Consider the following 26843-nt stretch of genomic DNA (forward strand, 5'->3'; position numbering starts at 1 on the left):
TCAGCTGGCTTGGATGCACAGATCCCAATCAGGCCTATAAGAAACAGCGGTATTTATGCATATGCAAAACAAAGAGAAATGAATTCAAATTCTTAAGGCTTTATTTAACTTCTAGTGGATATGATCTGCCTATCTACCAGACCTTATCTTCTTTCTTTAAACAATCAGAGGCTCAGCTGGCATGTATTCAGAATGATGAGAAAGATGCTTTCTTCTCCTGTTTGTGTCCAACCAACTGTTTTCAAATCAGTTATCCAAAGAGTGACAATGATCTTTCAAACTGCAATGTGTTTATGAGCTTTTTCCTTCTGTTTAACCTTTCTGCTATTTTCTACCACCTGAATATAAAGATTAAAGTAACCCCCAAAAAGTTGTCTGGCTAGGAATATCCCATTCTATCTTTGCTCATCTTGCTTTCTGTGATAGTCACATGCATCACATTTTAGATTTTTAACGCACATGCGTTTGCACACACACCTTCCTTATATTATTTCATTTCATTTTTTATATCCTATTCATGCCTCAGATACGTATACAAACTAATATCAAATGAGGTTAGTGTGGGATATTTCCTTGCTTGAAATCCTCAACTTGATTGAAGTCAGTACCCGAAGCTCTGCCCGGAGTGTCAGTTGAAATGGAGAAAGTTGGATCCAGTGCAGTCGAAGAAGTGTGGCCCATTTTCTTTTTTTTTAACTTTTACATTTTTTTCATTTAAAAATCACTTTATCTTTGAGATTTCATACAATGCATTTTGATTATATTCACACACACACCCAACTTCCCCATATCCATTCTCTCCCCCCTAGCTTCCCTACCCAAGTGAGCCTTACTCTCCCTTCCCATCCAGTCCAGTTTGTGTTACTTTGAGGGGTGTGACTGACATACCAGGGGTCAAATTACTTCACATTTCAGTGGCATAACTCCCTCTCTAATGAAATAACTGCATCCTAAGAGTTTAGTGACAAAATCAAAACCATTATTTCAAGAGACGACAAAGAGATGGTTGCTCCCCCTTCCCCATTTAAATTGTGCCAACAAGAGAAATAGAAAGAAATTTCCTCTGGTTTACAAAATAGATTGCTCCCTAGTCATCAAGGTTGGGGTTGGGGGATGAGATGAGGCTATGCTGGGTAGCTCGGAGTAGTCTGTGCCCACATTGCACTGCTGGCTAATATTTTAGTTCCAGCACTACATATCTTGCAAGAATCCTACCCTTCCTCTTTCCTGCCTCCATTTGCTCAAATGTGGAGGTGTAAAGTTCAAATCCCAAGAGCATCAACAAAACATTTCAAACCAGAAACACACTGTCTTAATATAACGTGTGGCCCATTTTCTTTCCAGGGTGTCCAGGGATTGCTGTCAGGCAGGTCTTCATTGGCTATGTGGGACTCAAACATAAATGTTAGCAGAGAAATGCTTGAATGTGTAAGTGTGTATAGTAGAAAAGGCAACCATGGGAGCACAACAATTATGAGAGGGTGTACACCTTGAAGTAAAGAGCCAAGAAAAGACAAAGAGAGTCCCCAAATTCTTCTCTTATTCTGTATTACATCAATTGGCTTCTTCATACATCACAGAAACTCTAAAGTTTAGTTAAATAACGTGCTTGGATTTTAGAGGAGTAAAGCCAAATCCACCTCTAAAGCCAGCATTGGTTTAATTGAAGAGGGACTAGGAAATAAAGAGAAATAGAGTTCTATGAGAGACAGCTGTAAAGTTTACTGTATGGCACGTTCCTTTTGTTTGATGATTATAGCTATCTTCTCTTCTTAACTATCTACCCATGTAGTGTCCTTTGACTTCTGGAGATGCGTTTTCCTGTGAAGATAAAAGCAAAACACTTCCCTTTACTTTGGGAGGTTTCTATTTAGTTTATAAGATATACCTTAGTAGGATACCTGTCATTTCTCTTCGTCGAGAGGTTTTTCCTTTTCAACTAGAATCTTGATCAACTTTGTTGGTATCCAAAGTTTTTCTTCTCCTGTGGAAAGCAATGCAAAACCCCTACCCCATCATAACATATTCCTGTTCTCCATACAGAGGTCAGTACATCTTTGAAGTATGCCGGCTGATTCAGTTCAGCAGGTTTTTCCATTGTCCAATGTCATTCTGCAGCTTTTTCATTGGCATTAAGAAAGTTTAGTGTTAATAAAGCATTATGCAACCTATGTTTGGGGGTTTTAGTCTTCCAAGCCTGTTTATGGAACATCTCCTTAAGTGTTCTCCTTAAAAAATCTCTCAACAACTGCTTGTCCTGTAGGATTGTGTGGTATACTGGTGACATGCTTTATGTTATAATATTTGAAAAACTACTCCAATTTTGTGGAGATGAATGCTAGAGGATTGGCAGTTTTTATTTGTGCAAGTATACCCATAACTTCCATCACCTCTAGCAGGTGTGTAATAACAGAATCAGATTTTTCAGAGTTAAGAGCAGTAGCCCATTGGAACCCTGAGAAAGTATCTATAGTATGATGCACATATTTCGAATTTCCAAATTCTGCAAAGTGAAAGACATCCACCTGTCAAACCTCATTTTTCCAAATGCCCTTAGGATTACAACCTGCTGGCAATGGAGTTTGATTATAAAAAGAACAAGTAGGACAGTTTCTCAATATCTCCTTGGCTTGTTGCCAAGTGATGGTGAAGTCTTTTTTCAAACCTTTGCTATTTACATGATGTTTCTTATGAAATTCTGAGGCTTCTAGCACACTTCCAATTAATAAATGATCAGTTTCATCATTGCCTTGTGATAGTGGGCCTGACAGACCTATATGGGATCTGATATGTATAATGTATATAGGATTACTTCTGTTTCTGATTGTTTCCTGTAATTGTATAAACAGAGAAGTTAATTCTGTATTATCAGGAATGAATTCTGCAGTCTCAATGTGGGACATGACTCTCTCTGCATATTGAGAATCAGTAACTACATTAAGAGGTTTTGTAAAATAAGCACCATGAGAATTGCATATAATTCTGCCTTCCATACAGATGCATATGGACTTTGAACTACTTTACTTACCTCACCTGCTTTATAACCAGTCTTACCTGATTTATTGGCATCAGTGTAGAAGGTAAGAACTCCAGAAATAGGAGTTTGTCTTACAATATGTGGAAGAATCCAGACTGTCTTTTTATGAATTTAATTCTGTCCGTTTTGGGATAACTGCTGCTAATCATTCCCAAAAAGTCAGTAAGAGCTATTTGCCAATATCCATTATCCTTCCACAAGGAGGAAATTTTCTCATTAGTTAAAGGTACTATAATTTTTGCTGGATCTTTTCCAGTCAGTTGACGAAGTCTTAATTTGCCCTTTAAAATCAAATCAGAAATCTTGTCTATATATGTCTTTAACTTTTTATTTTGTTTATTTGGCAGAAATATCCAGTCCAATATGGAGTCTTCCCTCTGCATTAGAATCCTAGAAGCGTATTCTCTGGATGGCAGGATAACCAGAATACAGTCTAAATTAGGGTTTATCTGATCTACATGCACATCCAATATTCTGTTTTCTACCCATTGTAATTCTTTTCCACCTCAGCAGATAATATTTGCACACGGTTTAGGTCCTTATCACCTTTAAGGGCCATTTTTAAATGCTTTAAGTCATGTCCTTCCACACCAATAATCGTCTGTAGTTGAGAATTTTCCCCCAATAATTTCTGAAGAGAATTAAGAGTTTGATAACGATCTCTCCTAATTTATACCTTCTGTGGCCTGATTCTTTATAAGTCTATCTTGTAACCTAAATAGATAATAGAATCTCCTCTTTGTATCTTTTCTTGGGCAATCTGTAACCCCCAACGAGACAGAACTTCCTTCACCATTTCAAACATACATTCCAGAGTTTCCTTATTAGAATCTGATAAAAGAATGTCATCCATGTAATGATAAACAAGAGATTGTGAAAATATTTTACAAATTATTTCCAAAGGTTGCTGTACAAAGTGCTGACACAAAGTAGGGCTATTAGCATTCCTTGTGGCAAAACCCTCCAATGATATGTCCTAACTGGCTGTGAATTATTAAGAGTTGGTACAGTAAATGCAAATTTTTCTCTATCATTTCCCTGTAATGGTATTGTGAAAAAAGTCTTTCAGATCAATGACTGATCGGCCATCCTTTAGGTATCAAGGAAGGCAATGGCATTCCAGGTTGCAGAGAGCCCTTTGGTTGAATTACCTTACTGATGGCTCTCAGGTCTGTCAGCATTCTCCAGTTACCTAACTTCATTTTGATAACAAATACAGAAGAATTCCCAGGGCTGGTAGATTCCTCTATGTGTCCAGCCTCTAGCTGTTCATGTACTAACTTTTCTAAAGCCTCTAACTTCTCAGAGGTCATAGGCCATTGTCCTACCCAAACAGGCTCATCTGTAAGCCACTTCAATGTCAGGGCTTTTGACACCTCTGAAGATCTATCAAATGTACCTAGTTTCTGTACAGCCTAGATGGTTGGTGACCGTTTTCCATAGGTTCTTACCAGATGTTTTCTACTATCTAAACATTGTACATAATTTGTATCCAACACTGGAGGAATATTAATCTGAGTATTCCATTGTTGTAAGAGATCACGACCCCAGAGATTTATAGCTATATCTGCCATGTATGGTTTCAGTTTCCCTTTCTGTCCTTCCAGTCCAATGCAGACCACTGAGCAAACACTCTGTCAAACACTAGATAGAGTTCCAATTCTTAAAAATTGTACATTCACCTCTCTAAGAGGCCATATCTGAGGCCAAGACATTTGGATAATAATAGTCACATCTGCCCCAGTGTCTACTAAGCCAGTAATAACTTTATTATTAATTCTTACTTTCAACTGGGGTCTTTTACCATTAATAGAAGTTTGCCAAAATATGGGTTTCTCATTTTGTCCAGTCACATTTGATTCTTCATCGCTAGCCAAACTACCATCTAGAGCAGGATTATTTTTCACAATAGTCAAAGAACTATCTGTTCGTCCTGTGAGAGATTGTCTTCTACTGCTACTGGGAACAACCGGAACTTTCTCGATGTGGGAGGACTTCTTGAGTCCCCCCTAGGTGTTTCCTGGCCTTAACGGGTTTCCTTGCATGTCCCTGGTCGATCTACATTTATTGGTCCAGTGTCTGCCCTTACCACATCTTCTACACAATCCAGAAGGCAGTGGCCTTCCATATGAGGCATTGTTAGAATTCCTTTGTCTACAATTTCTCTTGATATGTCCCATTCTACCACAGCTGAAACATCTAGGTTCTTGGTGCCTTCGTGGTCTCCTAGGGAAGGCTCTTCCTACCTAAGGTTCTGGTTCATACTATTGATAAACTCTGGCCTCTTGGTACGTATGGTGACCTCTGTAAGGTGCTTCTCCTTCCCAAGAAGCCCTTGCGTCCTCACCTCTAGAACTTTTAATCTCCTGTTGCCTTTTTAAACCTTTCGAGATGGCTTCTCCTACCCAAGCTCCAGTATCTTGCACATTATAGTCAATGTTAGCTGCATGCAAAACCCATTCTTCTAGCAGAACTGATCTGATCTTTAAAGGCAAAAGTATTCTTTTGCATATTGGGTTTGCATTTTCATAAGCTATTGTATATATAATTGATTGTCTTGTTTCTGGATCTGTTACCTGTAATTCTACTGCCCTAGTTAACATTTGTAAGAAGTCCTGGAACTGTTCTGTAGGTCCCTGTTCTATTCTGGTATAAACTTCTAGGCGGTCTCCTGGCTCACGAACCTTATCCCAGGCATTAATGCTGCTTTCCTGCATTGGGACAGTATCTGGTCGTCATATTCAACCTGAGCCTATGGGTTAGCATAAATACCCTCACCAAGAATCTTATCTAAGGGGGCTTCATAAACATCCTTTATGCCTTGACGCTCAAGGAACGTTGCCGCTTCCCTGACCAATGCCTTCCACTGGCTTTGGCAAGAATTCTCAAGCACAGTTGCCACCAGTCTTTCCCACTCTGTGGGCATCACCCTGTTAAAGGTTGCCCATGAATGTAATAGCTGTTTTACATATGGGCTATGGAGACCATATGAGACAACTGATTCTTTAATATTCTTAAGATCCTTCAGCTGTATAGGTTGCCATTCATAAGCCATCCGTTCCTGAGGGTGTTTCTTAGAAGCTGGCTTTTCTACCATGGTAGCTGGGTAGACTAATGGTGTACGAGTAACAACCTTAGCAGAATAGTCATGATACCTGGGTGGAGTAGGTGCATCAGATTGGAGTAATTCTGTCTCTGAGGCATCCCAATGATCTTTAAGCCTAGTAATGATATCCTCATGAAAAGTTTCAATTTCCTGCATCATAAAAGATACCCAGCATGTTAGGAAATCTGTAAATTGCCCTAACTGCTCCTCTATATGTGTTTCTAGGTCTTTAATACGATCATCCTTAGGCAGCATCTGGATGGCATGGAAATTGCCTTCTAGGTATTGGAGTCTAGATTTGAGGTCATGATTTGCTGATTTTGAGTCCTCAGCAATCGATCGAATGGACCTATCTAATCTGATAGCCCTGTTCTGTAAATTATCTTCCAAACATTCAAACCTAGATTCAAATCTGTGATCTGCTACCTTAGATGCTTCAATAATTGATTGAATGGCATTGTCCTATTCTTCAAACCTTTCCTTTGCATCTAATTTCTGGGACACAGAGCCTATCTGAGTCTCTAGGTGGCTACAGATATTCACAGTCCTCTGACAGCCTAGACTCTAATGACTCAGACATGGAGGATCTCTCTGTGTTTATCTTATCATAAATACGCTGCATCTCATCTTGGGTAAGAGACAGTTCTGTCTTTAGCATATTGGACACAGAGTCAAACTTATCATCCAACTTCTGTTCCACTTGCTGCACAATTGTGGCCTGACATAATCTGTTCTCCAAAACCTCATTGCATAAAGCTGTTGCTTCCTGTAAGCAGGTGGTGAGGTTATCTTTGTCCCTGTTTCTGAAACCTCTGGCTAGTAATATTATTTGTACCACAAGCTAACTGCCATTACTGCATATAGCAGGTAAGTGGCAGATTAGCTTCCTCCTCAAACATTGAATTCACGTAATAAGCAAAAATATTACCAATTTTAGCAAATGATAAATATTCCATCATGATTTTACCTGATGATTTCTAACTCCAGCAGGTGGTGCAGGCATTCAGTTACTCCACGAGGCATTTGGCAGTGATCAGTCAGTCAAGATGGCGGCATTGGTGGAGCTGAGGTCCCACAGGCAGCTGTGCTTTACCTGGGAATGTACAGCCTGGTGGCCATAACCACTGAAATAGACATGGCTTTACGGCCACCGTGGCCAGGGAAAGCCACAGGCTCTGCTGAAAGCCAAGGCCTACTCTTGAGTCCTACTCAGCTCAAGGGCAGGAGGCCTCTGGGCTCTGGTAGGCTGCAGTCCAGGCCACTAGAAACAGAGGCTGTAAAACCGTGGGGAGGTCTGGAGAACTCTCCCACCTGGGTGATGGTTCAGAGAGGCTCAGGTGCAGCAGGAAAGCACTTATGTGGCAGGGCAGGTCAGCTGAGAGCTGGGAGCACCTGTGGAGAGAGGGAGCACTTTTCCAGCCTGGGACCTGCAGACTCTTCCAAATAGGGCCTAGGTTTACAAGATCCTGCTTCTGACAACCAGATAATGTGGGAAATTACCAATACAGAGTCAGGTAAAAATACAAGGGAATTTAATAGGGAAAAGCTTTACTTACAGGGTGACCTAGCCAGCCGGCAGGGCAGCAGTAAGTACAGCAAGCCAAAGATGAAAGCAAAAGAAGGGCTTCCACATAAGTGTCCCTCACTCTTAAGCCTTCCCTATGTCACCCTTGCAGGTGTGGTCAGGCACACCTGTAGCCAGCCCCTAAGCAGGCATGGCTACAACATCCCCTACAATCCAGGACTACAATAAAGGAATTAAGGCTCACATGCCTCATATGCAAAATTTATGAAAACACAAAACTACTATTATAATAAGCACCCAAAATATTATCTATGATTTCATCATTGATGAATATTATAATTTAGGTAAAGACCAAAGCACTACAAGCTATAATACAGCCTCAGAAAAAAGGAAACATGTGTGTATCTAGCTTCAAGGAAGCCAAAACATCAATAATATTCAAATTTTGCTTCTTTGTTAATATATTTTTAACTAAAAGAATTACTATATTTGATTGATATTTTTCTCTTGACTGAGTGAGGATTAAAAATACTCTCAAATTAATCTTAAGTGAAATATAATTATAATAGTTTATGTTTTGGTGAAAATTAAGTTTAAAATAGTTTTGTGAGATTAATACAATATCGCCTCAATTTTTCAATATATCTCAAGTATCTTATCAGTCCAGAAAATGTTAATTGATAAAAGTATATTTATACAAGCCAACTTTAATTTCTCTCTTGCCTTAGACTCTCATATAACTGTCAGAACTTTAGATGTTAGTTTTTGCTTTTTAAGAGAATTGTATGCATGAGTGATGCATTGTGCTTTTAAAATATAGGATATGTTATTTCACTGATTGCTGAATTTTCTAACACTGTTGATTTTTTTCTGCCTGATGTCAAGTACTCTAGGTCAGCACTACAGTTCCTGTCACATAAGTATGATAATTAGAGGGCAAACAATAACTTTAAATAGAAAGATTTACATTTAATGGAATAACTAAACTTACTCTTTAAATGAAAATGAACATGACAGATAGGATCTCACTCTGAAATAACTGTAAGAACTCTATTATGTACAAGAACTTTAGTAATGATCAGAATGACTGGGAAACAGTAATTCTAACATGGGCTGTGCCATTTCAGGAACTTCCCACAGACCAACATGCTTTCCATTAACTCCAATTCCACAGTTTTCTTCTTGACTGGAAATCCAATACTGTAAGCTTTTCATGTCTGGTTTTTCATCCCTTTTTGCTGTCTCTATGTGATCACCCTTTTGGGAAACAGCACTATCCTCTACGTGGTGGTGAGAGATGTCTGTCTCCATGAGCCCATGTACTATTTCCTCCTCTCCATGGTCTCTGCTACTGACATGGGCATCACTATTTCTTCTCTTCAAGTTGTCTCAAACAAGACAACACTGGATGTCTTCTGGCTCAACACCAAGATCTTCGGCTTTAATGAATGCGTCATATAGATTTTATTTCTGCATGTATTCACCATTATGGAATCATCTGTACTTTTAGCCATGGCTTTTGACCACGTTGTTACCATCTGCAAGGCCCTGAAATATGCTAGGATCTTTACCAACTCTAGGATCACCAAAGTGGGGGTGATGATTTTTGTATGTATGCTGTTTAATCTGATACCCTTGCTCCTACTCCTTAATGGACTGTCCTTCTATGGCCCTAATATGCTTTTTCACTCCTACTGCTACCACCAAGATGTGCTCTAGTGTTCTTGCTCAAGTGTCAAAGTCAACTGCATTTGTGGGTTAGTTGCTCTCATTCTGACAAGTATAGACATTCCCTGAATATCCCTCTCCTATGTGCTGATCATCAAAGCAATCCTCAGCATTACCTCCCCAGAGGAAAGGCAAAAGGCCTTTGGCACATGTGTCTCTTGTATTGGTGCTGTTGTAATCTTTTATATGACCTGGATCATCTTGTCTCTTGTCCATCCTTTGGTAATAATGTCTCTCCGTATGTCCACACCCTAATGCCCAATCTCCATTCCCTCTTCCCCACAGTGTTGAACCCTATTGTATATAGTATAAAGACCAAACAAATCCATAAAGCTTTCATCAAGATCTTTCCAAGCACAGAGTAGATTATCTGACCAGGCAAGTACCTAGATGGGAACAATCTTCCTTTCATCCCTCACTTTACTCTTTGTCAACATTTTATTTCTTAACATCAGGTGTTTTCTTAGGGATTATAATACTCGTAAGAAATATGCCTCTCACTAGGCAATGGTGGTGCACACCTTTAATCCCAGCAACTGGGAGACAGACACAGGTGGATCTCTGAGTTCGGTGACAGCCTGGTCTACAAAGTGAGCTCTTTTTTTTGTTTTGTTTTTGTTGTTGTTGTTTGGTTGGTTGGTTGGTTTTTTGGTTTTTCAAGATAGGGATTCTCTGTATTGTTTTGGAGCCTGTCCTGGAACTCGCTCTGTAGACCAGTCTGGCTTTTAACTCACAGAGATTTGCCTGCCTCTGCCTCCCGAGTTCTGGGATTAAAGGCATGCACCAACAACAGCCAGTTTACAAAGTGAGTTCTAAGACAGCCAACACTGTTGCACAAACAAGCCCTGTCTCAAAAATAAAAGGAAGGAAGGAAGGAAGGAGAAGAAAGAAAGAAAGAAAGAAAAAAAGAAAGAAAGAAAGAAAGAGACAGAGAGAGAGAGAGAGAGAGAAGAAAGGAAGGATAAAAGAAACATCTCTCTCTTCTCAAATACTTTCTATGATCTCATAGTAGAGAAATGAAATTGAACAGTAGTAATTGTAATGCTATGAATAAACAATAATGATGATGATTGGCAAATCATCCAAGAAGCTGTATAGACACTGAAGCAAATACAAATCATTCTTAGAGGGAGGTGATTAATTGGATTGAGAGTACATTACAACTAATTATATATATAATGTTGAGGCCCAGGGTTCATCATCATGAATCCAATAAAGACTATACCTCTTTTGGTTAGTGTTACCCCAAGGTATTTTATGTTGTTTGTGGCAATTATAAAGGGTGATGTTTCTCTGATTTCTTTCTCAGCACATTTATCATCCATATATAGTAGGGATACTGATTTTTTGAGTTAATCTTGTATCCTGCTACTTTGCTGAAGGTGTTTATCAGCTGTAGTACTTCCCTGGTAGAGTTTTTCAGGTCACTTATGTAGATTATCATATCATCTGCAAACAGTGAAAGCTTGACTTCTTTCTTTCCAATTTGTATCCACTTGATCCCCTTTTGTTGTCTTATTGCTTTAGCTAGAACTTCAAGGACAATATTGAAGAGATACGCAGAGAGTGGATAGCCTTGTCTTATTCCTGATTTTAGAGGAATCACTTTGAGTTTCTCTCCATTTAGTTTGATGTTGGCTGTTGGCTTAGTGTAGATTGTTTGTATTATGTTCATGTATGTTCCCATTATTCCTGATCTCTCCAGGAACTTTATCATGAAGGGATGTTGAATTTTGTTGAAGGCTTTTTCAGCATCTAGTGAGATGACCATGTGGTTTTTCTTCTTTATTGAGTATTTTTGCATCTATGTTCATGAAGGATATTGGTCTGTAGTTCTCTTTCTTAGTTGTGTCTTTGTGTGGCTTGGGTACCAAGGTAATTGTAGCCTCCTAAAAAGAATTAAACAATGAACCTTCTGCTTCTATTGTATGGAGCAATTTGAAGAGTATTGGTATTAGCTCTTCTTTGAATGTTTGAGACCAGCCTGGTTTACAAGAGTTAGTTCCAGGACAGCCTCCAAAGCCACAGAGAAACCCTGTCTCAAAAAAGAAAGAAAGAAAGAAAGAAAGAAAGAAAGAAAGAAAGAAAGAAAAAGAAAGAAAGTATTCAAAGTAGCTTTATTTAAAACAAGCAAAATGCGAAGCAATACAAAATATTCTTCAATAGGTGGATAGGATGACTGATACAACAAACAACATGAGTGAGTTGCAATGAACCTCTATAACCACTGGACCCATTTATACATCATATTCATTCTATCACATTTCTATGCTTCTGGGTGTCAACTGTCCAGTCAGTAAAAAAGACTCAATAACCAAGCTTTAGTACAAAAATCAATAGTTCTTTCCACTGCAATTGGCTCTGAGATCATAACTTATGTTCACCACTACGCTCCTTTACCAGATTTTTACCGGATTTCTTTTCCTTTGAACCATTTCCCATGATGTAGGTTTCTACACACTAGATTAATCTAGTTCTTTACTTTAAAAAAAATAAAAGACCTTGGTTATATTTCTCCCATAGGCTATAGCTTATAAAATTGTCCCTTTCCTCTTTTGTTTATTTACTTTAAATTTTCACATATGATAATGTATTCATAACATTTCCTCTAAAAACTCCTCTTGTCACCCTTACTCCTTAAATTTGTAGCCTCTTATTCATATATATGAATATATATATATATATGTATAGATATAGATATAGACATAGATATAAACAGATATAGATATAGATAACCTATTGAGCTAATATGGTGTTGCTCAAATGTTTGTGTGTTTCTGTAAGTTTTGTTGAAGTATAACTGGTATGTCCAAAAAATAACATATTTAATGCATAAAATTTAATGAGATTTACATATGTATACATCCTTGAAGTTTTGCAAATAAAAATGGTAATTGTTATGTTTTTATTTAAAAAGAGGAAAAGAGAAAGCTTTAAGATGAGTCATGATGACTAGTTTATTATATGGCCCAGCAGAGTAGGGAGACTAAGAGAGAAGAGGAGCAGGGTTAATGACTGACTGCCATGGTCGGTTGCCATAGAGAGGCAGAGAGAGCGCATAGGTGAGAGAAGAGAAGAGCAGAGAAGGAGTGAGCAGAGAGAGAGCATAAAGAGAGGAAGCAAAGAGAGAGTGAGCAGGAAAGTTGGAACTTTTAAAGGGAAGACTGCGCATGCTCACTGAGGTTCAACGCATGCCCAGAGTCCTCACGGGTGATGGGTGATGTGGTGATGACATAGCACATTTTCTTGTGCATGCCCTGACTGTTGTCAGGAGGAAGGGTCTGTCTCTTAAAGGGCAGTGTCAAAGCCTGAACCTTTCAGTAATGATCACCTCTGAACATTCTATTGTGTTCTACTGAGTTTTTGTTTATGTTGTTGTTGCTGATTGCCTTGATTTTATGGAAGGAATTTGTACTATGAAATCTACTATCTTAATAAACTATTTACATCTTCAATACATGTAAATAATTTAAATAATTTAACCACAGGAACTGTGTTGCTTCTCAGATCCCTAGAATTTGTTCATCTGGTGTAACTGGAAATTTACACACACTGAACAAAAACTCCCCATTTCTCCAAAAATTTCTCTTTTATTCAATGTTCATTAATAACAGGGTGTCCCCAGTGAATGTCCCAAACCCAGATATAAGACTTTCTAACCCTGACTATGCAGCAACAGCCTTAATTCTTCATAGTAGTGAGAAATGAGTCAATGGTCAATAGTATAGTACATAGACAGTTTGGTAGAAATAGAATCTTAAACTGTTGTCTATTTCTAAATAGCTACTCAAAGTCATTAGACATCTTCAAGTCAAAGCCCCCTATCAGGGCAGTCCTGCATTTTCTGGGAATGGGCTTTATTTAGTTTCCAAACCATGAAGAAGTTCACAGAAAACAAGTCATTATGTCACATGATGATGATCCAGGACCATTAGTATTCATTGCTGTGAATGTGAAAGGAACAATTAACAACTGTCAAGTATATCAAATTAATAGGAACATAAATAAGGTGAAACAAAAAAGGGTCAAACTACCAAACGTTCAGACAAAGAAACCAGAAAAATCTATGGACTTCTTGAGAGAAATTTAATGATAGGCCATTTTTTAGTCTTCATGTGCCTCCCTTAAAATATCAAATGCTCAGAAAATGGTGTATGAAGACAGATGATATATGACAAATTAATAACCTTCACTTAGCCTCTCTGAAAATTTTGGGAAATATTTTGCTAAAGAAATACCCAATATCATTTATACCTACAAAATCACTGTTCATAGGAGTAACAAAACAACTTCATACATGTTTTATTATGACATTCCTTTCCTACTGGCCATCAGGGGCAGGACCAGACACTTTAAAGTAACAATTAAAAAACAATAAAGATTAAAAATTTATGTTACTAGGCTAAGAAACAATAAAATCCTTTATACATAATTTATAGATTATTCATAAAAATCCTCATGCTTGTTATATTAAATAATTGCTTATTCTGACAATCATTGTTTTAAGAATCTCATTTAATATTAAAACTTGGCTAATGGCAGATCATGTGAACTATTAAATTTTTAAGAAAGCTAACATTTCTTAATCTGTGACAATTTAGGAAAATTAAAGTATGCAAAACTAATCACGAAAAAAATCTTAATAGTAACTTAAATCTGTTTTTTGCACTCATTGTCCTATGATTTGGCAGTAATCCATTGTTCAAAACTAATTTAGCAAATTATGTCCTTATTGTTCATTATTCATTCACTGAATATTTCTCAACACTTGTTCCACACAAATGTTAAAATGCACATTTCTAACCACATCTTCCTAGACAATCTACATGGAATCCTTCAAATTCATCAGTTCTTCTAATTCAGAAAGTGAACTCAAGTCAATATAGCTTTCCTTGTATGCTGCATGCTGCATCTGTTGTCAGTGAAGAATATAAGACATTTAAAGCACTGTACTTTCAGAAGATACAGAACATTTCTCAGACTTCTGTCTCTGTGTTTAAACTTCTTTTTGATCCAAATAACATTTTTTTTAGTTTCCTTTTTGATATGCCATCCTGTTTGACCAACTAAGCTGAATTTATTAATGTCACCTTTGACTCCTCTCTACAACACCATTCAGACTGATTTCAGACCTTGCAAAAATATAATTGCTTTGGTTTTATTCTTCATATATTTTATCACTTTGGCTTCATTTTTCCATCTCTGCAGATTTTCTTGTTATAGACATTTTCTATCAGGAGCCCCTAACTTCATCCATTTCTCATTTGAATTTTTGAATTTTCATCCATGCAAATACACAATTGATCTTATACTGAAATCACATGTTGGGGGAAAAATCCCAAGCTTTTTTTTTTTCTTTTCTCTCTGTATCACAAATCAACCTACAAAGAAGATACTAAGTCACAAGACCATATAGTAACATTAGATTTTTTTGATAGTTATCTGTACCATCATTCTATTCTGCAAATAAGAAAACAAATGTCTGTAGCTGTGGTGTCTTTTTTTCCAGATACCAGTATTATCAAGACAGATTTTCTGGATTTCTGCTTGTGCTCCACAGAGATTTTGGTGTTCTAAGATGCCTCTCCCAACAGCAGGAATATTTTAGCCAATTGCCTATCCTCCAACTATATCACCCAATTCTAGCAGCTGGACCCACAGAGATCATCCTCTAACCAGTAGTGCCTCACTACCCATTAAGCAGCTATCATCAATTTTTATATCATTTCTCAATGAGTATAATTATCATAATGGGACTTGTACATGTCCTGTTGAGTATTTGCTAATTACAAGGAAAATAATATGGACTTCCAGTTTTAGAGCTTCATAAAAAAGCTCAACATGGAAAAATGAATGCATCTGTAAGTTCTAAATTAAAATAAAATGTTAAGCATAGGTTAAAATACTCCTGGCTCATATTGCATCAGTTTTGCTAGTTTATTAACCTAATGGCCCAAACAGACTTGAACAAAATGGATTCTAGTTTCTTTATTTCCATGATAATCTTTCCTAGTCTGAAATATTTAAGATTGAGACTAATATACGCACTGAGAATACATTGGAGAAAACTATTTTTGTTTGCAAGAGGGTATCAGTTGCCTAGCTCAATGTGTTTTTGTAGACCCTTTGTCTCATGTTTGGGTTTTCTTGTCCTACTGGTCTTTTGCCTGTATATTTTGTTTTCCCGTGTGTGTGTGTGTGTGTGTGTGTGTGTGTGTGTGTGTGTGTGTGTCTTGGTTTTTGTTGTTGTTTGGGTTTTTGGGTTTTCTATGCTTGTTTTTTAAATATAAAGAAAGGATGAGGAGTGGGGAGGAAGATCTCAGAGGGATCAGAAGAGGGGAAAATGTGATCAAAGTATACAGTAAGGATAAGTTAATTCAACAGACACTGTGGGTGGTATATTGTTTGTCAGACACCATGCTCATTAGTATGAAACATAAATTAAACGGTATGCCTATGCTTGGCATAAATAATCAAGATTAAATAGGATAACCTAAAACTACTTAGAAAGCCTTAACCACTGGACAGGATTTAATTAGTATATAAACCTTGAATAAAAGTAATTTCTTCTATAAGTTTCTTTCACTTGAGTTCCCAAGCTGTCATTTTTTTTGGAGATTCATCTCTTCATTTTAAAAGATATTTAAGGCATGCATTATGTATCTGAAATGCATACACACTATGCAGCTACTGTTAACTGTAATCCTTTCAAAGTTTCTATTACTCCAATTATACACATGACAAGAAATACAGAGATTGTTTAAGAAGTACTCAATCCTCATCTAAAACTTTTAAAACTAAGGTATAAACATTCTGTGTCTATGTTTGTGTTCTTTGTTTGGTTCTTTTCCATATGTCTAAGCCCCCATGAGCGCAGATATCAGCTAAGCATCCCAGGGGAACATAGCAGTGAGAAGTAAAAAACGTGGCCTAGAAATCCCATATGCTTGTTTATTCCAGCTTTGTCAGTGATTCTATCACCAAAACTCCTTATAAAGACTCTCCATTCATAGAGACAAGTGAATGGGTTTCATATATTACACTATGTAAGTAAGAGAAGCCTCCAGCCTCCATTTAATGGTCCAGACAACCAGCCACATTCTGGTAGGAAACCATACTTTCTCTGCCTGTAATGTTTGTATAAAGACCACTGCAAAGTTTGTGGTGTTTTTCCTTCAACATACTCACCCATAATTCTCCACATTGTTAAAGGTAAGGCCCTCCATTACTTGGCCCATAACATTCAACTCCTCTGAACTCCTCACTACACTTATGACCCCTGTTCCATTCACTTCCGTGGGACTGTCTATTCAGAAACTTTAAATTCCTTGTAGATGTTTCACCTACGCATGTGTAAGTAGTTGTAGTAAATGAATATACAGGTATGAAAATTCCTAATTAAACACAACATTTTGAAAGATATATTCTGTCTTTAACTGTTAATGTATTTGTGACACATGTAATAATGAAACTCCTGAGTACAGATATGGGCATACCATCATCATTAGTAACTTACATTCCTAGTTGATCTATATTTCTACAGCACATTTATTCCTTTCAGGGTCCTGGAGAGCACCCATTGAATTAATACTTTTAATTTAATTCTGAACCACAGAAAGACAATGCAGTACAGTAATGACTACACTGAACAGACCTGGGTTCACACACTGGGTCCCTTACTTCCTTCAGAGGAACCTTCAATAAATCCTTCACTCTGAAGCTGCATTGTCATTCTTTTGCCTGTTGCTGAAGTCAAATCATCCTGTATTAACTAGTAGTTATGTGTATTTGGCTTTTGTATTTTTTTCATGAACCAGTGTGTTTTATCGGGTTACTTACAGGAGTATGGGTGAGGGGTTACTTCCAGGGGCAGAAATGATTACTCATGTTTCATTGTTTCTTCATAAGCATATTATCTAACTGAATGATGTGTGTGTTTCAATCATTTCTATCACTCTGCAATCAGTTTTTTAAAGGTAGGAGATGTTTTGCTATAAAATAATCTTCACATTTTACCATATTAAACACTTCAAGCTTTATTGCCTAGTCTTTTAGCTTTAGTTTTGTTATTAGAAATCCTGTTTTCACTCTGTAATTATGTTAATGTTTACCTGAATTTTGCTCTAAAATTTCTGTGGTTTATTAATATTTACTTACTTAACTATCAGGAAATAATTTCAATATAAATTTTGCATTTGTGTTTTTTTTATCAAGTTGGTTTACCTAACTCCTTTTCCTACTACCTCATTCTATTATTACCGGTTTTTATGTCCACTTAGTGTTTACCTGGACCTTTTTCTGTAATTATATCTCAGGACTCTGTTGTTTCCAGATGAGAACTAAATTCAACTATGTATGTCATTATCTAATATGATAGTGCAGAAACCACAGCAAATCTTTCTATGTTGACAAATATTTTTGTCAATCATTTTAGATCATTTTTTTCTTGCCTGCTTTTGTTTCATTCTCAAGAAACATTGCAGCATTTCATGTTTTTATTTTAAAGCTTAGATAAAGCTGTATTTTCTGAACTTTTGTTTATTACTTATGAGAAACCATCACCACCACCACCCAATTTTAGAAGATTTTCCATCACCCAAAATAGTTTCCTGGATGCTGTCCAATTCCCAATGCTAGAGAGACACAAGTGCTAACCTGCTTTCTGTCCTTAAATGAAAACTTTTTTCCAAACTAGAGTGACAGCTCAGTGGGTAAGATGGTTTCCTAGTCAAGCAGGAGGACCTGAATTTGAATCCCAAATACTCATGCCAGCGTGGCCGTTCACACTGCAACCCCAACCCTGAGGAGGAGGGTCAGAAAGAGGTGGCTCAATGAGGCTTCATGGCCCCCAGCCTAGTTGCAGCTTCATACAGACCCTATCTCATAGGACTAAAGTGAGAAGTGATAAGAGTATTGCCTTTTTAGAGCTGGGGCTTCCTGAGCTTCCCCCTGTACTTCAACAGATCTTTTGTTGTTGATTTGTTCGAATCTTTTTTTTTCATTGATTCTTCTTTTGTTTTTATTGTTTTTTCTCATTAATTTATGTTTTATTTTTCATGAAGCAAAGAGATTTATCTTGGCTAAAATTTGGGAAGTTTCAGTTTATAAATGGTCCAACTTTTTAACTTTCTTTTTTTGTAATTTTTTTATTAGTTCAAATTAGGAATAAGCTTGTTTCACATATCAATCCCTTCTCCCTCTCCCTCTCCCTCTCCCCACCCCCCCCCCCGACCTACCTCCCATCCCATCCACCCTCCACTCCTCAGGCAGGTTAGGGCCCTCAATGGGGGCTCCATAGAGTCCACCACATCATCCTGGGCTGGGCCTGGGCCCTTCCCCATGTGTCCAGGGCAAGAGTGCATCCCTTCACCACGTGGGGTGGGCTCCCAAAGTCCCCTCCTATACCAGGGAAAAATACTAATCCACTACCGGGGGTCCCTTAGAGTGCAGAGGCCTCCTAATTGACATCCATGTTCAGGGGTCTGGATCAGTCCTGTACTGGCCTCCCAGACAGCATCTGGGATCGATGTGCTCCCCCTTGTTCAGGCCAGCTGTTTCTGTGAGTTTCTCCAACCTGGTACCGACCCCTTCGATCTTCATTCCTCCCTCTCTTCAACTAAGTTCCAGAGTTCAGTTCAGTGTATATCTGTGGATGTCTGTCTCTGCTTCCATCAGCCACTGGATGAGGGCTCTAGGATGGCATAAAAAGTAGTCATCAATCCCATTTTAGGGGAAAGGCATTTAGGTTATCCTCTCCACCATTGCCTGGATTGTCAGTTCGTGTCATCCCTGTATGTCTCTGGAAATCTCCCTAGTGCCAGATCTCTCCTTGGACCTATAATAGCTCCCGCTAATATGGTGTTTCTCATCCTTCTCTCTCTCCTCTTTTCTTCCCCCAACTCAATATTTCTGCCCCTCCATTTCCTCTCCTCCACTCCTCTTCTCCTGCTCTCATTCTGGCAGCTCCCTCTCCCCTACCCTCATGCTCCCAATTAGCTCAGGAGTTCCTGCCCCTTCCCATTCCTGGGGTCCATTCATTTATCACTTAGAATCCTTCATGTTTCCTAGTTTCTTTGGTGAAGAGGATTATAGGCTGGTAAACATTTGCTCTATGTCTAAAATTCATATATGAGTGAGTACATACCATATTTGCCCTTTTGTGACTGGGTTACCTCACTTAGGATGGTTTCTTCTAGTTCCATCCATTTGCCTGCGAATTTCAAGATTCCATTGATTTTTTCTGCTGATTAGTACTCCATTGTATAAATGTACCACATTTTCTCTATCTATTCTTCAGTTGAGGGGCATCTAGGCTGCTTCCAGGTTCTGGCTATTACAAACAATGCTGCTATGAACATGGTTGAACATATGTCCTTGTTGTATGAACGTGCATTATTTGGGTATATACCCAAGAGAGGAATGGCTGGAACTTGAGGTAGACTGATTCCCATTTTCAAATCATCTTTTATAGGCAGTCATGTTGGTGAGGCTTTATGGGCAGAGCTTATAACATTCCTGATAGAGTCTTACAGTCAGACAGTCTGAGTCCCTGATTCTTTGGCTATTAGTATCTTTCCTTACCCTTTCCTGCAATTTTCCTTGAGCCTTGGTGTTTTGTAGATGTATCCACTGGGACTGGGATCCACATATCTGCACTTTGATTAGTTGTGATTTTTGTACAATGGTCTCTACTGCACAGAGAAGTTTCCTTTATGAGGTCTGAGGACCACACTTAGCTGTGGGTCTAAGGAAAATTGTCCTACTTTTTAAATCAATTTATCTCCATATGTTTTAATGTAAAGGAGTTATTCTCAAAGATATTTGATTTAGGTTGGTTATCAATTTTAGCAGTAAATCTTATGTTTGCTCATTTTTATCAGTGTTGAAAATTTCACAGAAATAGAATAGTTGAGAAAGACATTCTTTCACACTATGCTTTCTGAAATGAAAGTCTTTGAAAACAGACAATGATGTGAGCTACACACAACCACAACAAAATAGGAATTAGTGATTAACAATTAAAGAAAAAGAGGTTATGAATTTGAGAGAGTGGGGGAAGGGGTTACCTGGGAGGAGATGAAGGGAGAAAATGATGCAATTGTATTTTAAGTTCACAAAAGAATGCAAAAAAGAAACCAGAGGTGGTGAGAATATGCAGATTTCTGAATTTGGTAGCATGCCTTATGGTGCCACCATAGATATGCAGATATAAGTCTGTAAGACTATCATATAACTCATGTAGAGCTACTAACAAAAATGAGAAAGAAAATGCACAGGCTAAGTTTCAATGTAGAGGCTGAATTCTGATGCGGTCATACTGTGTTTGAGCTTACATTCAGATAGTGAAGTGAAGAAATAAAAAAAAAAAGCTAGTTGGATATATTATTCTTAATGTTAGTCTGAAGAAGACTAATGCTTAAAATAAAAAATGGAACAAGTACTGTCCTTGTAAAGCCTGAGAAGTTTAAATTTGTAACAAACAACACTTTGTACAAAAGGCAAACTCTTCATCTACATGTAAAAGTTTGCTGTGCAATTAGAAATGAAAAATCTATAAAAAGAGATATAACTGGTTAAAATGACCATGGAAGTCTTCTACAGAATCAATAGAAATCTTAAAGCAGTTTAAAATACATTTTGAAGAATGTGTTAGCTTTTATAGTAAATGTGTAATTTTCAAAATTCACTACTTTGTGTATTCACATTATGCCAAATAATCTACTACTTGTTAAAAGGAACTCCTAGTAATTTAATTACATGTCACAAAATAGGTACACAGTTCTAAAATATGTGTTTTAAGTCTGGACAATGGGTATTTTAGGTAATTTGATATTTGCCAACAAAGATCTACTTCATATATTTGTAGTAAATAATATTATTAATTGAAACAAAATCATATCACAATTATTGTCGTCCTCACTGTCACCAGACAAGGTGGTTTAGTTTGTGATAACAGGGACTCTAAAGTCTGTTCTCTGAGTCTCAAGGTCACTTCCCTGTTTTTAAAAACTTGAAGAGTTTGTCCAAACTTCTAAGTCTTGTCCATCTAGAAGACAAACATATCTCTCTAATTCATCAGAAGGCTCAAAACAAATCGATGCAAAGCACTACCATCATTGGCACATTGGTGTGTATCTCTGTCATGCTGTAACAGATCAACTTCAGATTAAGGACCAGACCATATGTGTTACCAAAGAAGCTTATAGTTTGACTCAGTGACAACTGCTACAGAAGAGGAAAGTTCCATAATCACAAGCAAGCAAGGTTTCAGCACTACAAAACAAGAATTCCAAGCTTCAGAGTCATAAGAACTGAAGCACCTCCTCTCTAATAACGTGTGTGAGAAGGCTTGATGCATGGGCATTAACTGGTGAAATCCCAGGCACGTCCTGAAAACAGTTGTAGGCTGCTTACTAAATTGATCAAGCAAAACTTAGCATTACCATTTGATACTCTAAAAATCCAAGTAAAAATTATTATTTTCCTAGACTAAGCCCTGACTGTGGTACAATAGCATGTTTTAGAAAACATACATAATCAAATATAAATCTATTAAAAACACATATTTATACACTACAAACAAATATTACTGCTAAGCAAAGATTAGATAAAACTCCATTTTATTCATAGAACCCATTATTAAGTATGTTAAAGGACACACTTGTTAATTATTTTTAATGTATGTATATATGTGTATGTGCCGTATGTACAAAGAGGCCACTGCCCAGTCAAAGGTGTCAGAAACCCTGGATCTTGATATGTAGGAAGTTGTGAGCAACCAAACATAAGTACAGGAAACTGAGCTCTAGTCTTCTACAAAAGCAGCAAACACTTTTAGCCCAAGCCATGTCTCTAGCCCCTAAAGAATAAAAGTTCTAATTAAAAGCAAATGATTGGTAACTATACAAAACACTAAATAATAAATGTGAAATAAATTTAGCTGAATAAATTTAATTTAATTCAAACCTATAGCTGAGCTTTCTGATAGATGTGCATATAATTTTTAATGAAAAACTCCTAACAAATAGCATTATTATGCTATCAAGTTCAAAAACAGGAATTGGTAATTATGGCAACAGAAGTTAGAAAAGATCATTGCTGGAGTAGACAATAGATAGTGTAGGGCATTAGGAAGCCTTCTGGTAATGTTCTCCTAACTGATGTCAAAAGTAGTTAGCTGGGTATGTATAGATGCCAAACTTAATCAAGCCACACATTAAGGTCCTCTGCACTTTACTGAATGCATATAAGACGTCAACTAAAATAATTTTGAAATTCTAGATTCAGGATGTCAAGATTCTGATTTGACAGACCATATTGCCACTCTTCCATAATTCCACCTCTCCTACTTTTCTCCTGACTGGTGTCCCTGCATGGGCTCATTCCTGGATCTCCAACCCCTTCTGCTGCCTCTATTTAACAGCGCTATCTGGAAATTCTTTGATCTTGTTTGTAGTCCTTACTGAGCCAACTCTCCAAGAGCCCATGTACTATTTCCCCTCTATGTTGTCCACCACTGACATCAGCTTATGCATCTCTGCAGTGGTGACAGTGCTGGGAATACTCTGGCTCAATGCCAAGGAGATCAACTTCAATGCCTGCTTGTCACAAATGTTCTTCATTCGCCTCTTCACTTTCATGGAATCCTCAGTGCTCCTGGCTATGGCTTTTGACCGTTATGTGGCCATCTCAAATCCCTTGAGATATGCAGCCATTCTAACTCATGCAAGGATAGCACAGATTGGTCTTGCAGTCATCACTAGGGCAACTGTCATTTTGACCCCACTAGTCCTTCTCCTTAAGCATCTAACATTCTGCCATAGCCATGTGCTCCACCATTCCTATTGTTTCCACCCTGATGTGATGAAGCTCTCATGTTCAGACACAAAAATCAACAGTGCATTTGGACTAACTGCAATTATTTCTACTGCTGGAGTGGACTCCATCTTTATCCTGCTCTCCTACGTCCTGATCATTTGCTCAGTCCTCAGCATCGCATCCCCTAGAGAAAGGAAGAAGGCTTTCGGCACCTGCATTTCTCATATCACTGCTGTGGCCATCTTCTACATCCCCTTGATCAGCTTATCCTTTGTCCATAGATTTGGAAAACACACCCCACCATTTGTGCCCACTCTTACTGCGAATGTGTATTTGCTCATCCCCCCTGTGATGAACCCTATCATCTACAGTGTGAAAACAAAGCAGATTCAGAAAGCGATCCTCAGACTTGTATATTGCAAAGGACCTCATGTTTTGCAATCATAAAGACTTATTTCAAGATGAGAAACAATTATCATATATCAAATGTTAGAGTTATATGAATCTAGATATAACCTATTCAAACAGATTTAAAATAATCTTCTCTAATGGAATTTTATTCTTTAACACCAGAACACTTATTCAGATTCTATTATCTCTCAGCTTCCTTATTTTGCATTTTATGTTTTTTTCAGATTTTTTTAATTTGAATTAGAAACAAGATTGTTTTACATGACAATCCCAGTTCCTTTCTCCCTCCCATCCTCTCCTACCCCCCCCAACAAAAACCCTACCTATCACATATCCTTTCTGCTCCCCCTGGATGGTGAGGCCTTCTATAGGGTGTCATCAGAGTCTATGGTATCCTTTGGGATAGGGCCTGCCTACCCCTGGGTGTCTTGGCTCAGGGAGTATTCCTCTATGTGGAATGGGCTCCCAAAGTCCACACCTATGCTAGAGATAAGTACTGAACTACAGGAGGTCCTGTAGATTTCCGAGGCTTCCTCAATGAAATCCATGTTCCTGGGGTCTGTGTCAGTCCCATGCTGGTATCCCAGCTGTCAGTCTGGGGAGCAAGAGTTCCCTGATGTTCAGGTCAGTTGTTTCTGTGGGTTTCACCAGCCTGGCCTGGACCCCTTTGCTCTTCACTTGTCCTTCTTTGCATCTGGATTCCAGTTCAGTTCAGTGATAAATTGTGGGTGTTGGTTTCTACCATTTTATGTTTTTAACTTTTAATTTTAATTTTAATTTTTTCATACAATATATTTTTATCATGTTTTCCCTTCTGCTAGCCCTTCTCAGATCACCAACTCTTTCCTACCAACACAACTTCAAGTTATTTCTCTCTCAAAAAAATCAAAATTAAAATAATAAAATCAAAGTGAACAATGAATAAGACAAAAAATAACAAAATGTAACAAAAATCCCACAGAAAAAAAGCAATGAATCTATTTTGTGTTGGCCAACTACTCCTAGGCATAGAGTACGCCTTGGAGTATAGTTAATATACCCAGTAGTATGCCATTGGAGAAAACTTTTTCTTTCCCAGCAAGTATCAATTGCAGATGTTTTAAATTAATTTTTAAAGTACCCAACTGGAAAAATTTTAGAAAGGAAATAAACATATCTCTTGGGTTTATTTCCTATATACAAACTGACTAAGCTATAACTTCTATAATCTCCTTCAACTTTCTCTTAATTTTAATGCATGCCACACAGTCTCAAGAGTATCATAAAATTAGTCTAACTATTCCTTTAGATTTTTGTACTTTTCCTAGTGGTGAACTTTACTGTTCACTCCACTTCAATCTTTCACCACTTTCCAACTTGAAGATTTACAGTTTTATGACTCATCTTTAAATATCTTCATTATGTTTTTCATAATCTCTCCAGTGACATTCAACACTGCCTTATCATCTGCCTTTCCTAGTGTTTTGTATTTATCTGTCACCTTTATATGAATATGAGCATTGCTATGTATGTATACTAATCACTCAAGGTCTCATGAGAATATAAATTACATAGATAAAAATTGCCTTGATTTGTAAAACTTCTACAAACCTAGATGAATATCATCCATGTAACAGACACTCACTGATAGTTGTTGATACTGTTCCTAGTAGTCTTTCATATATACCCTTAGAACAATTCCAATGTAACCAGTTCTATTCCATGTGTAACATGTATAACCTAAGAAATTGCTTTTGTAACCAGTCACACACTTTCTGCCTGAATCATCTAGCAATTTACCTTAGTTTTGACAAAGCTAAAGAAAAATAAATACTTGGGAAACTGAGGTGTCCATAACTTATTCCAGTTTGAATAAAGTGAATTCCATTAATGTCTTAAACTATGTTTTTAATGAATAAGTTTCCCTATTGGGTTTTTTATTTTCTAATATTCTTTAACTCCCAAGAGTTATCACTTCATCACTTGCTACCACATACACTGTTTGCCTGTCTGCTGTAACATTAAAATTTCTCATCTTAGATATAAACTGCTCACTATATATAAGCTTATTGTATGTATGTTTCAGGGCTTACCATTTGGCAATGGATAACCAGTGGATGTGCTCTTCCCTGGGGAAAACCATCTTTACTACTTTTGAGCAGTTTATATCTAGGAATACATGTGTATACACAAACATATAAGCATTTAATAACTGTGAAAAAAGAGTGCATGAATTTGAAAGACAGTAGAGAGGGATGTATTGAACACTATGAAGGGAGGAAAGGGAAAGGAGAAACATTGTAATTATGTCCTATTCTCAAAAATAATTGAAAAAATATAATTTTAAAATATTCTCATCTTTACCTTTGTACTTAGTCTGGAGCCCAATAGTCCCTCAAAATATCATGACTTCCTCTTTGGTCTATAGGCCTCCAACTTTGTCATTTTTCTTCTGTTGTCTATAAAATGATCAGAAAAAAATCTTTTAAGGGCCTTTTAACTAAAGTTTATTACAGAAGAAATGATGATTATGTTCTCATTAATAAAACGTAGAAACTTATAGAAAAACATAGAAAATTATTAATTCCTCCCTGCTACTCTCCCAAGCCTAATCTGTAGTTCTACTTTCTCAGGTAACAATTGTATATTGTTAGTTCTTATCCTTTCTTTTATACTGAATTCATACACATGTGGATGCAAAATATTTTTGAAAGAATACATTTAAAGCAAAATTTTATCATTTATGAATTGGAAAAATTATAAAATTCTTAGGAACACTTCATTTACATTTGCAATATCTATTTTTGCATGTTTGGCCTGAGAATGATACTTCTTCATATAGACCTAGAAATGAATGACTATTTACCTGTAAGAATTTCTTACCAAGTCCCCCTGCATTAACACTTGGCTTCTAAATGCCCTACTATAATTAATCCTAAACTTTACCTATCAGATTAACACCTTAGAATATGACAGAAAAATCTTGGAACTCACATGGAGAAAAGAGAGAACTGACTCCAGCAAGTTGTTCTCTAGCCACACACAGACACAGACACAGACACAGACACAGACACAGACACAGACACAGACACAGACACAGACACAGACACAGACACAGACACACAGACACACACACACACACACACACACACACACACACACACACACAATAAATAAATAAATAAATAAATAAATAAATAAATAAATAAATAAATAAAAAAGTTTTACGATCTCCCTCC

The 26843-nt window shown here is 37.3% G+C and overlaps 1 protein-coding gene across 1 annotated transcript; it reads left to right on the forward strand.

The window, feature by feature from the left end:
- The first annotated feature begins 7278 nt into the window (after positions 1-7278).
- LOC100755916 (olfactory receptor 51F1) lies at positions 7279-23661 on the forward strand. The gene is made up of 2 exons (XM_027407503.1): positions 7279-7458; positions 22708-23661. Exons 1-2 carry the CDS (start codon positions 7279-7281, stop codon positions 23659-23661), a joined length of 1134 nt encoding a protein of 377 aa, XP_027263304.1.
- Positions 23662-26843: the final 3182 nt, after the last annotated feature.

Source organism: Cricetulus griseus, chromosome 3, assembly GCF_003668045.3.
Source record: "Cricetulus griseus strain 17A/GY chromosome 3, alternate assembly CriGri-PICRH-1.0, whole genome shotgun sequence".
Classification (NCBI taxonomy): domain Eukaryota; kingdom Metazoa; phylum Chordata; class Mammalia; order Rodentia; family Cricetidae; genus Cricetulus; species Cricetulus griseus.